Source organism: Oculina patagonica, chromosome 6, assembly GCF_052425735.1.
Source record: "Oculina patagonica isolate OP01 chromosome 6, crgOcupat, whole genome shotgun sequence".
NCBI lineage: Eukaryota > Metazoa > Cnidaria > Anthozoa > Scleractinia > Oculinidae > Oculina > Oculina patagonica.
This window is the reverse complement of record NC_135763.1, coordinates 37,749,067-37,762,173: the sequence shown is the minus strand read 5'-3', so window position 1 is coordinate 37,762,173 and position 13,107 is coordinate 37,749,067. Positions and strand designations below refer to the sequence as shown.

The 13,107-nt window shown below is 37.8% G+C and overlaps 2 protein-coding genes across 3 annotated transcripts in view; both read left to right on the top strand.

The window, feature by feature from the left end:
* Window positions 1-13,107, top strand: part of LOC144657745 (uncharacterized) — a 39,409-nt gene that overhangs the window by 8,585 nt on the left and 17,717 nt on the right. The window contains exons 10-15 of one of the 2 annotated variants that reach the window (XM_078518093.1): window positions 185-295; window positions 1,687-1,815; window positions 3,373-3,510; window positions 4,699-4,824; window positions 6,085-6,192; window positions 6,912-7,427. The exons of the other annotated variant lie outside the window; for it this stretch is intronic. Of the exons in view, the coding sequence (XP_078374219.1) occupies window positions 185-295; window positions 1,687-1,815; window positions 3,373-3,510; window positions 4,699-4,824; window positions 6,085-6,192; window positions 6,912-7,036 (737 nt within the window). The 3' untranslated portion in view covers window positions 7,037-7,427. Of the gene's footprint in view, window positions 1-184; window positions 296-1,686; window positions 1,816-3,372; window positions 3,511-4,698; window positions 4,825-6,084; window positions 6,193-6,911; window positions 7,428-13,107 lie in introns of those variants that run through there. 2 annotated transcript variants of the gene reach the window in all.
* Window positions 8,509-13,107, top strand: part of LOC144657748 (uncharacterized) — a 9,473-nt gene continuing 4,874 nt past the window's right edge. Inside the window, exons 1-5 of the mRNA XM_078518097.1 lie at window positions 8,509-8,668; window positions 9,797-9,916; window positions 10,784-10,945; window positions 11,172-11,312; window positions 12,581-12,709. Of these exons, the coding sequence (XP_078374223.1) occupies window positions 8,590-8,668; window positions 9,797-9,916; window positions 10,784-10,945; window positions 11,172-11,312; window positions 12,581-12,709 (631 nt within the window). The 5' untranslated portion in view covers window positions 8,509-8,589. The remainder of the gene's footprint in view (window positions 8,669-9,796; window positions 9,917-10,783; window positions 10,946-11,171; window positions 11,313-12,580; window positions 12,710-13,107) is intronic.

Sequence of the window (13,107 nt, the reverse complement as noted above, 5' to 3'; positions counted from 1 at the left end):
CACTACAACTCGTGAGAGGGCAACTGTTGCCCATGCGCAGCATGCGCCCTATACCTTCGTCTCCTTACCTGTTTATTGCTAGTCTTGGTGTTAGCGTTCGGTGTTGGATGTCCCATTTATCTAAGTAATAAGTGATTTTTGTAATTCCGTCAAATGAAAATGCTTTTACTACTTATTTCCTCAGCGCGTTTACATCTGTGCAAAAGGCAAAATGATTGTCACAAGAACGCTAAATGTGTTATGAAAAGGTGCTACTGTCAAGGCCATACAACTGGAAACGGACTCTTCTGTAGGAGTAAGTGTGTCATCTTTGCTATTTTATTGTCACATACTTTGTATGAATTGAGTCGCAACAACGCACGACATTTGTACAATGGTCTGGATCAGGAGTGCTGAAATCCCAGATATCATGTTTAATTCTTCGTGATTTTTAAGCTATCAGTTAACATTTCAGCCCATTTCCCAGCTATTAATAAACTTTTGCAGATCTAAGATCTCAATTTCAAGTTACAAATGCATCATTTCTCACCTAGCGCTGACAGTTAAAATTTTCACGAACACCAATTCTTAGCTATTAGTTAAAGCCAATCCAGACTCTATTGTGCCTCCCGGTATCCGGTCATTTCGTTTTAAAGTCACTTTGTTCCATGTTAGGTTGTTCAACAAAATAGTTAGGTCGTTTCACACTATATAGTCAGATCATGTCAGAAAGAAATATTTAGTTAGAAATAGTTCGAAAAAATGTCAAACTAGTGAGAATGCTCCACTTTGCCTCGTTATTTTCCGTGCTGGAAATTTGTGCGCACGTTTCGTAGTGTGAAGTTTGTTTATGTTCGTGTTCGGTGAATTCAGGTGAATTAGGTTTGACCCATCTGCATCCGCAACTGAATGCTTCTAGCTTCATCGATCAAAACAGAAACGATAAGAAAATAAGACGTCTTTCTTAAGTAAGGAAACATTTCCACTGGAACACTTTCAAACTTAGGCATGATGAGGCTGTTCTAATAGAGACATACACTCTTTTTTTTTATAAGAATACAGTTTTTCCGACCCAGGCTAAATATTCTTATTTTTCTGCCGATTTTAGGATGAAATATTCTTATGAACATTCTTAGAAAATAACGTTTGACATTTCTGTTTTAGCAAGTATTGGGTAATCAATTACAAGTTTTTGGTGTTCAGATCTGTATCGTGTTACATTGTGTACATGTACCATTGCTTTTCGGTGCAGCCTGGGCGTTTTGGCTTTAAACATGCATTCCTCACAGAGATAAAGTGAGGGAAACGAAAATACCTGATTTTGTTTCAATTTGAAACTATATTCTTTTTAAAATCTCAGCCTCGGGTTTATTCTTAAAATATTCTGAAAAATTCGCAAATTTCAGCCTCGATATCCTTATAAACTAGATTCTTATAAAAAAAAAAAAAAGAGTGTAGTCATCGAACGCGGCCGACGCATTTCAAGCCCACCATTTGAAGTTTGTACGCATTACAAAAATATAACAACGTTAACGAGCAGGGAGTTCATCTCCGGTTTACAGAATCGTCAAAATTATGTCTTACTTAAAAAAAATATTGTTGGTTGACTTTTTTTAAGCTGGTATTTCTTTGGTGAGTCGCAATGAGGGCCTTATAGCGGTTCAGTGGTTCTTGAAACTAATCAATTCACCATGATTTCGATTATAGATTCGCTGCCATGTCCAGAGGGGTTTCGGTGTGGTAAACACTCGACTTGTGTAGTGGATCCATTGTTTCCTAAAACGCCTGACTGCAAGTGTGATTCAGGATATAAAAAATCCAATGGATCGTGTGTTGGTAAGTTTTGCAAACATTGGATTAATTAGTACGTTACTGACTAAACCCTGTAGCTCCGTACACTAATGTGATGCTGACTTTTTTCCACACAAGTGTGCGTTATAAACTTGTTTTTACCCAAGTTGTATGGAAAATCAAAGTCCCTTCGAGATACCGACTTTTTTGCATGAAGTATGAGTCGAAGGTTTATCCTGTGCATTGTTCTTCGAACTTATCATTACAGTTTCTTAGTTTAACAATTTCCTATCTTCGCGGAGGAAATGCAGCCATATAATTTTGTCAAAAATGGCTCGTCCGCGCCGGGTATTTATACACATATTCCTTAACATTACACAAATAAACAGTGCAAATTTCACCGAAATCTGACAATTCTATACTTTAAAATTGCAAGGACCTTTCGAGGCAGTCGATTACGGCAGCGAAATTACCAATGAAACAGCAAAATATGCGTTCGACGCTTTGTTTTTGAGACGCCATATTTGAATTGTTATAGGTAGACCGCTGTTCAATGTGTTCAACGCCGTATCGTTACGATTGCTCCACGAAAAAGCACGAAAAAAATACGGATATTTCCGACTACTGTCGGAGAAAAATTTGCACATATAATTGCAGCGTAAACAAATCGATACAGTCAAGCTGCGTTTTGTCTAGGCTCTGCGAGGGTCGGATATCAAGACAGCTTCTTAGTGGGCTTAAAAAGGATTAAACAAAAGCCATATATACAGTGAATGCCTTCGAATTATATTTGAAGATGAAATACGAAAGAATTTTGCTGTCTTTGACTGAAATTCCACTCGAACTGCGTAGATACGATCGCATGTTGTAGAGCCGATTCATGCAACATTGCTCTCAACGCGAGGTCACGTCCCTAACGACTTAGGCTGATGACGAAATAGCAAAATAGCGACCAAATTTGGCCTAATTTTTAACTGCTCCTAAGCTAAAAGAATCCCCCATCTCTTGCATATGTTTTAACTTCAATAATACCTTTGAAAAGAGCGAGTTTTTTGGTATGGTTTATTTTTGACGTTTGTTATATTTTAAACGATTAAGTACTAGTGATCATTTATTCGTGTTTTAGTTACGCAATGCATTGTTTGTGCGACGCTTTTTATAGATCGCCTTCCAGACACACGTGCGTTGAGATAAGAAAGCTGACATGTCACTTTTAAAATTGTTATATAACGTTTGTAAATGTGACAAGTCACGTTATTTCCACGAGATCGCAAGTGATCACCCACAGCGGAAAGTAATCCCTTGAGAAATTAAAACAGTCCCTTGAGAAATTAAAAAAGTCCCTTGAGAGTTAACAAGAATGTTCAAATTTTGCCCACATAACCGCTATTCTCCTACTTTCGCTTGTAAACAAGCAAAAAAAGTCGAAATTACACTTGCCGTTTCATTTTTCTTTATCTCGCCTCTGACTGGTTCCGACACAACGAACATTCCAGGAATATTTTTAACGCTCACGATTAAACGATCTTTACTGTTACATAAAGAGATTAATGATTCTCGAGGTTCCAAATTTAAGATAAAAAATTATGTTTTTCCTTTTAGGGATGAGCAATTGTGAGAAGAAAGGTCTGGACTGTCCTAATGGAGCAATATGTGGAACAACATCAGGTGGATCCATAGGATGTGTTTGTGTGAAAGGTTACAAGACAATCTTCAAAAAAGATCAGCTCATGTGTGAAGGTGAAACTCGATGGCAGATGTGTACAGAAAGACTAGAAATCCACAAATTCGAGACCACTGACGGGCCATAAAAACACTGTCTAGTTAAAGAAGTAGTCCTATTAACGGGGTAGACTACGGGCGCAAAAGGGAGCAAAAAAATCTGCTCTTTTTCGCGCTTGGAAATTGAAGGAAACAACTGCTATACAAGTTAATAAATATGATACCAGTACTTGGATTTCATTATGGGCGGTGTTAATTAAAACTGAATCTCCGTCGACTTCTCATTTACGGGAAAGTAAACACACAACAGATGACATTTAATTGTGACTTGACAGAGTGTACAGCCAAGGAGAGAGGGCGGATGCACACATGTAATTTACATTTGTCACTTCTCTCAGCTGCAGTCATAATTATATTTTAGGTTGGACTCTTCAAAATTAAAGGTAGCACCATTAGTCGCAATAACAAGGCGATCGTACAAACGGTGTGGTAGTAAGCCGAGTTTGCTCTGAAAAAAAAAACTGGCATTCTTCAATTCTTCAAGATCTTGTGGCCATGGTAAATAACTATAGAATTAGTTTGGGAAGTTCGCTATATTTTCTTACAATCAAGGGGGGAGAAACTTCGTTTGTTGCACGACTTAAAAATGCGGCATAGTTATAGCGGTGCCGGGCAACTGAGTGTGCGCAGTAGCTATTGAATGGTTGCTAAGGAATAAATAACTGGACGTTCATTGTTTAGTTCGCATGTTTTGGTCTTGACTGTGCACAAAACACAACAGCAATTTGCATTTTGTTTGCTACTTTGAAGTTTGCCAGACATCAAAACAACAAACAGTGATAACGGTGACGTGAAACATCAGGTGCAAAATCTGGCTGAATGAAAATGCAAAAAACATCTCAGCGGCCTGAAACATCAAACACAAAAACCGCCACTTTTCACATTTCACACGCATGCAGTCATTGATATTTACATCTTTCTGAGAAAACAAATTTTTGGGTAACGAATTTCTTAGCAATGGCTTGATTGACACAGACTTGCACCGTTTCCCGGCATCGAAAAGACTTTCTTCCCCCTGGTTATAATGAAAGCACTTCGGCTTTTATTGGATTTTTCAAATTGCCAACAAAATGCAGTTGGGCGTTTCGATTTATAGCAAGTCATTTGCTATACATCGGCAACTGCACATTCTTTTGCTTCCAACAGATATTGACGAATGCGCCACAGGCAAGGCTAGATGCTCAGGCGACCGCTGTACAAACACTGTTGGCTCATACACTTGTATTCCGTGTCCATTTGGATTCACTGATGGTGCGGACGGATTATGTGTTGGTAAGCTGGCCGTTTATTGAGATGTAGATCGCAAAAAAAAAACACTTATACATCGTGACATAGCCCTTAAACGTTTCAAGTTAGCTTCAAAATGTGGATCATTACTGGTTAAAGATATCTATAGAATTAAAACGCCTAAGTTTTACAGTCAAACGGGCTTTGTCAAGGCTTTGAACAGCTAACATTTATATTTGTGTCGCAGGAAACCTTCAAATAATGGTCCGTTTTTATAAAACTTGTTATGCCAGAGCACTGAAACTGTTAACAGGCGTCTTTGGCTGCGGATGGCTCGGATGGAAATTGCAACTTGAAAAATTAAGACTTTTCAAGTTGTTTCCGCGCGTCTTCAAAAAACTGTTGTGTTATGCGTTTGACTTGACCGTCGCATAAATGTGATACTTATAATAACCCAGTACCAGCCAGTTTTGAGGCTAATGTCACCTTAATCTTGTGTGTTAAAGCTAAAAAGATCGTGTATATACATCAAATGTTAGCAGTCAATAAAGATGGATGGTTTTCAGCCGAATTGTTAAAAATATCAAACAAATGACGTTATTTCAAATTGCGAGAAATTTGTCGATTTGTTTTGCATTTTTTTAAAGCTGCAGTTAGAACAGGATATAGCAAAGGTTTTTTGCCAAGTTTCAGCGTTTGCCTGCTAACATTTGATGTATATACACGATCTTTCTAACTTTTACACACAAGATTAAGGTGACATCAGCCTCAAAACTGGCTGGTACTGGGCTATTATAAGTATCACATTTATGCGACGGTCAAGTCAGACGCACAACACAACAGTTTTCAAAGGCAAAATAAAGATGTCGCTCTTTCAGGAAATCTACGGAGTGGATTTTCCTGTACGTTGTTGTGAGTAAACTTCAACTGTTTGGCAGCGTTTTGGCGTAATTACAGAAAAATTGACCGTGGCATTTTAAAAATAATCGCATTTTATTAAAAACGAAGGCTTTGGAAAATCGCTCATAACTTAAACAAATCGCGTTTGATCGCCATAAAATTTATCATTTTATATAATTTAAGTACTTTGTTATTCTTTCAGATTCTCAAAAATTTAAGCAACCGCTTCACGTTTTCCCGTTTTAAAACGCGCTGAAAAAAGGGAACTGTCAGCCTCAAAAATACCTGCGGGCCACCTTAAATGTTCAAAGATAATGTTTTTCATGGGTCAAGTTGCGTACCACTAATTTCAGAAAAGTTTAGACCACATAGATTTTTAACTGCTGTTTTTATTTGACTTTCCAGGAACGTTTAAAGGAGCATGTAAGTGTAAAAAACATGAAGAATGTCGACGTGGAAAATGTAAATGCAAGACTGGATACAAACGAACTGAACAAGGACAGTGTGTAAGAGGTGAGTCACATGGTGGAACACGTGACATCCGAAATCAGTGCCATGAGCTATTCATGAAGAAAACAATCCCGAATTCTCAGGATAGGAGTCGAACCTATAGCTAATCTGTTAACATGTTGCACGTTGTACCCTAGTCCAGTCCCTGAACTCTCTCTTCCGCGCGCCCTTTATACGTGTTGAACCCAGGTTCGTTCTGAGCATGCGCATGTAAGTTATCCAGGACTCTCTAAGGACTCTCTTAAGGACTCTCTAAGGACTCTCTCTTCGCGCGCCTGGGTTCAGCCCCTATAAAACGCGCGCGGTAGAGAGAGTTCAGGGACTGGACTAGTTGTACCCCTGAACTACAGGAGACTTGTGGCAGCTAGGTTATTTAACTACGTTTAGGTGACACAGACAATTAGCTAGTATACTACCTGCATGGATAATTTTGTCGATATGTGAGAAATGCATAACAGCACTTGGAATCTTTCCCGCAGAAGTGTAGCAGCTCTCATAAGCTTTCAATTCTATTGGTCGTGAAGTCTTTTGTAGCAGTTGCTATTGTTTTGGAGCTAGAGGCATTGTCCCTGTTGTGTGTTCTGTTGTTCTCTCACATAGTAGCGAGCCATTCATGCTTGTGACAGCTGCTACCCCACCGACCGTTTTTCCGAGTAGCTAACTGAGCAATAACGGTAACGAAGCTAAAATATTTGTTCTTACTTTTTTTCTCCAACGTACAGGTAATCGTGATGGACTTGAAGTTCAACCCAGTTCTGGGAATTCTTCACATTTTGCATGTCATCTGAGCGTCTTTATGGCCCTTGGTTTGCTTGGGCGTCTGGCCTTCTTATCCAAAGAGGAGTAACCGCGCCTTTTCTTTCTATTCCGACATTCTCATTCTTTAAATGCAAGAAAACTTTTGAGACATGTAATACTACTTATCTTTTTTATGTTATTGTAGTATCACGTGGCTTAAGAAACATTCAATATGTTGTTTTGTTTAAAAATCACTTCAAGATCTCTTTATGGAAAGTTTGTTTAGTATAATTTTTGAGTTGTAGTATTCAGTTCCCCATAGAGTTACACCACATAAAATCTCACACACGTTATCCGAGATGTAAAACGGCTGTGTTGATTTTTTAGTTTTTCCATCTTGTATTTTATCATTTCAATCTGGTCCGTCTCGGTTATACAATAAACACCCTTGTTAGAATTGTAGCCGTGTCTCCCTTTTTTTTTGTTTAACATGAAAACAGTTCCGAACCGGTCCCGTGTAAACGTAGCCTTAGTTTAGCACACCCCGAGGTAAGAAATGTACGTTTTGCCATTCTTACAGCAAAACCTTTTTTATGTCAGCGGAAATGTTGGCGATGTCGCTAGAAGCAAACAGAACGAAATTGAAATTTAAGCTCAAAAAGAGAGCTGGGATGCGTAGTACTGAACATAATATTTTCGTACCCAGATGTCTACTTACCACGGTAGTACACATCTTGTTAAGTGCCCTCAGTTTGCCGTTTTGATTTGTTGATTAAAAGCTTCAGCATTTGCGCGCGGATGATGCAAACTTTGTTTCGCACGCGCACCGTACGTTAGCTAGTCAGAAAATGTTTGGATTTGAAGGCTTTGCTAAAAACGCGTTCGTATTTTGAACGTTACTAATGCAAATAAGCTACAGATACAGTTTGTAGTTCAAGCTTGTCAGTTCAATTTTTTTTTTTTTTTTTTAAAAAAGACGATATCCATGGGTAAAAAGATGGTAAAAAAAAATCAGCAGATCTGACGCGTACAGCTTGCTTAGTACGCGTCAAACACAGCGCGCGCTTTTCCCCGCCTTCGAAGACTGGGTTGAGTGTTTTAATTTATTAGCAAAACAAAGCTAATAAGCTACAGATACAGTTTGTATTTCAAGCTTGTCAGTTCAAATTTTTTTTTTTTTAAAAAAAGACGATATCCATGAGTAAAAAGATGGTAAAAAAAAATCAGCAGATCTGACGCGTACAGCTTGCTTAGTACGCGTCAAACACAGCGCGCGCTTTTCCCCGCCTTCGAAGACTGGGTTGAGTGTTTTAATTTATTAGCAAAACATGAGTTGCGGCATTTTTTCTTTCTCAGCTCTATCTTGAGATTGTTTTACTCTGTTCCTTGTATAGGAAAGGAGTTCATAAGCTATTTACAGAGGCCAAGTGACCTTTTAATCCAAAATTGCCAAGCATGTGTAGTCGCGTCGAGTGTCAGATTTCTGACACATTTGACGCGAGCAAAATGCGACTTTACCAGATGTTCTCTCCGAGGGTAGAGAAGATCTGGGTACGAGATTATGAACATTATGACGTATATAATTCAATTTGAATTAACGTTCGCTCGGTGAAGCAATGGCTGTACTTACCTAAACCTCAGGGAAAGAGAAACCTTCTTAGGATGGGACTTGTCAAAAGACAGATTCTCACTTTCCTGGTGATCGTTATCTTCATTGGTAGTCTTCACGCCACCGATTATCGTAAGTTTTATAAACAACTATAACTTTTGAAAGACGCGCGCGAAGTTAAAATTCTCTATCAAATAACCCTTGTTACACGGGACGGCTTTTAACGCGGAATTTCCGTAAAAGCATAATTAACGGGATGATTTTAACGCAATGTTAAAAAATTCGTACATGGATGTTGCAGAGCTCACGTTGTAATTTAAAAACAACCTGGAACATGCAATGTTAAACAAAACTGATTTTTTTAATGCAGCAATGTTGCGTTAAAACCGACTTTAATAGTCACCATGTAGCATCACTTTAACGAATTTTGCACGCGCAAATTACGCCATCTGCAAGTTGCACTTAATGATTAATGGTCGGGTTAAAAGCAAAACTGTTGATAACTTCGGGAACAGGACAACTTTCTTTAATTTTTCAAACATTGACGGTTATGTTTAACGCTTAGAGACATGCGGTTAGTGACGTGTAAAGTTTTGAAAGTCACGCGCGCTGAAAAAAGTGCGCAAGCACGCGCAAGGCTAGCAGACGTGTCATTAATGAATAGCCAAAGTTTTTCCATCGCTTTTTCGCAAACTTTGGCAACTTTTTTATTTTACTACTGATCAAAGCGGCACTGCCGAAAGGTTTAGTTATGTTATAAGTTTCATAATTGAAATAGTGTTACATTGCGCGCTGGACGATTTTTTGTATGTTTGTCTGTTTGTTTGCTTTTTTACGCAATCAACTTTGCGGGCAACCTGTTGTAGGATTTTGTGCTTAATTTGAATTAGCATTAACGAAAATGACCAAGGTCTCAATGACTGAGGATAGGCTTTAGTTTTTGAAGAATTTTGCAAACAATTTTTATGTAACAATAACTTGATTGAAAGACTATCTCGTCCGATGAGAGTACTGATAAACTGGCCGTCTGTAGAACGCGATTGTTTTTTGTTTTTTTTGTTTTTTTTTTAAGTTATGGGAGGGCAGGCAAACCTTAAACAACTTTATGTTGATATAGGTTAATTGACGTTCTGCTCCGACGAACAATTATCAACTTTAATTTAATTTTAAAACTATAGCTAATTTTACCACAGATGTTACCAGCTATCCGCTAAATGCAATCCTGTTTTGTTGTTGTTTTTATTTTGTTTATTGATTCAGCTGAGCCAGGAAGTTGCGAAACTGACAATGACTGTTTAATAGGACAAGCCAAGTGCCTCCGAAGAGAGTGTCATTGTACTGGTGAATATGATTTTGGAGACGGAAAAACTAATTGCGAAAGTAAGTACAAAAGCTCACTTTGGTAACAAGTTCTTCCCCTTTTAAAAAATATAGCTTTTTCATACTAATCAATTTTCTGACGACTCATCTAAGCTGCACCAAATAAAAGTTTCTGGTGAATTTTAAAACTGACAGAGATGCCTGAAGGGTCAGATTCTAGTTTATTTTATTTGCCTCATGAACGCTAATCAGTTGCGAATATCAAAAGCTTCTTTTTGATGAAATTTTTAAAGGGACTGTGTCACGGATTTTAGCTTAATTTAGGCATGGAAAATGACCATCAAATTCTTTGAAATAAATAAAAAATAACCTCTTAAAACAGTGAAGGAACTTTTCAATAACATACCAAATACAAAAGAAGGTTCGGATGGCCAAAAGCGACGAAGATTGAAACGGATTGCAATATGGGTTTGTGAAATATTGGTGGGCTGAACAGTTTTCAAAGTGTATTTTGTTTGCTTGTAACTTTTCATTATATAAATGCCCAGGATTCACATTTTCGAGGCTATGGTTTTGTCATTTTGATCCATAGAAGTAAATTATTTGCAAATATATCATTTCATTTAGCAAGTATTTGGCAAAACTTAATTAAATAAATTTAACTTAGCCGTGACAGAGTCCCTTTAATACCCATTTGAACAATTGCATACAGGTGATATTAATGACTTTCATTACTGCTTTGGATCTGCTTCAATGAAGTAAATCATGTGATTCATTTGGTTGCTAACCACACTCTCTGGAGCCACTATATCTTATCCAGAGTACACTTTTAACTCAACCTCTTCACGCATTGCAGACCTATAATAATTTGCCTATTTATAGTAATTTAAAATTTATTATAATTTGTAACAAATGACATATCTACAGAGTGGGAAAAGTGTACTGGAAAACAAGACCCCTGCAAAAATGATTCGGACCCAACGACTTCTAATTCTCACTGTGTTCAGTCGAAGAATGGATTTACAGCTTGCAAGTGTGATGATGGACATTTCGGAAGATACAAGCGTCCTAGATGCTTTACGTCTAAAGGTAACTTAATCAGCAGTTATGATTTAATGAAATGGTATCTCTGTAAGGTACTTTGTTTGAAACTGAAAATCACCCCAACATGGTATGAAACCCAGATAAAAGGATCGAAAAAAAACGTGATAAAATAACTGGCGAGATTTGAGTTCCGAAAGTGACTGTTTATAAATGATGAATCATGCACAGCTTAAAATATTAATTAATAATCTGTTTTCTCTTGCTTTGACAGCCTTAAAATATATCATGATTAGTGGTAGACAAGATCGTTGTCTGGCCGATAAAAACTGCCCTTCATATTCTCGTTGTCTAAAGGACAAATTGTGCACTTGTAAAGATGAGTTTCATGGAAACGGGGAGAAATGCAAAAAATGTAAGCAATCATTTTATGCCTTAGCTTATACACGTCATGTAGCTTAGACGAGGTATTAGTTGAAAGCATTTTGTACATGGTGAAGAGACGGGAACTTTTTTTGCCCTAAATGTCATGTCGAGCATGTATCTCGTATTTATATTGGATTACTGAAAAAGTAGATAAATATATGGGTTACTGACAAAGCGTAAGGTTAAAATGGTGTTTAAACAAGGGCGTGATAAAATTTGAATTCCATTACCGTATTTACTCGAATAAGCGCCGCGGCGTTTATTAATTTTTTCGCTCCTCAAGTGCCCTTATTCGAGGGCGGCGCTTATTTGAGGGCGGCGATTATTTAAAATTTCGACGCCACAAATAATCTTATCTTTTACAGTAATTGAAAATAGCGTCTTTCGATTGTCAGTATATATTCGTCTCTTGGTGAAGAGAGAAGTGGCGCTAGCTGCCCTTGCAAATTTCGCAGGCTTCACAACATTTACAGAAATACGTATTGTAAGAACAATGGTTGAGCGGTAAAAGAATCACTTTGAACTGCAAAACATTGCTTTTGATGAAAAAAAAATGTCCAAGTTTTTTTCAGAGTTGCTTTGTAGTGCTGTTTTTTAGTTAAACGGAATTAAGCGCAGCATCTGGACTGCGGCGCTTATTCGAGGGCGGCGCTTATTAACTTTTTTTGTTTCAAACGCGGCGCTTATTCGGGGAAGGCGCTTATTCGAGTAAATACAGTACGGTATGTATATTTTTATTTTTATTTTTTCCTGGTTTTCAACCCTTAATTGTTTTTGTTTTAAATAGTCAGTTTATCTCGTATCGGTATTTTTTCTTAGCACTGTTTAAATATTGTAACCGTTTGTTTCCATTTTCACTTAGCATTAAATGGCCTGGTTGGTCTTGTCTAATCAGATAATTTGTGCCAGATATTAAATAGAAAACATCAGTTTTACCTGTTTCATAAGCCCTGCTTTGTATTGTGTGTATTTTTGTCGCCTGACTGACTGACTGACTGACTGACTGACTGACTGACTGACTGACTGACTGACTGACTCACTGACTCACTGACTGACTGACTCACTGACTCACTGACTCACTGACTCACTGACTCACTGACTCACTGACTCACTGACTCACTGACTCACTGACTCACTGACTCACTGTTTTCATCACTCACGCCGCCTGCCGTGCTAAGGAAGGTCCATGTTCATCATTTTCATAAAGTAAGTTTTTGTTTTCTTGAGGTGATATATTTTGTTTTTGATCACCTGCAGATCCACCAAAAGACTGTAAAGCTGTTGAGGATTGTCCTGCGCATAAGAAAAATCAAAAGGCAAAGTGTGGTATCGATGGAAAATGTCGCTGTGTTGACATGTACGCTGGAAACGGTGACTACTGCAGAAGTAAGTCATATTAAAAGACTGCGGATTGTTTGAACTTAACCTGTATAAAAATTTAGAAAATGATTCGCTTGTTGAAAATGTAAATCCTTTCGCAAGTTCTTTTCTCTTTTTCTATCGTAGTTCATTAGCTAAGAACTGAAAAAGGGGTTTTCTCAACATGGTAACACCAATTTACTTCAGGTGCATGATATTTAACAATTAGACTACGAGCCCGAGTTTTCTATGAGCAAATAGTCAACGAGGCGCAGCCGAGTTGACTATCGCTCATAAAAAACGAGGGCGAATAGTCTAATTGTTTTAGTAGAAACTCTAAAGGATTGCAGTCTAAAACACACAATATTGTGCACTTTGAAGACAAAAATCAAAAAATGTACCGCTTAAAGAGCTACGCGCGCGCG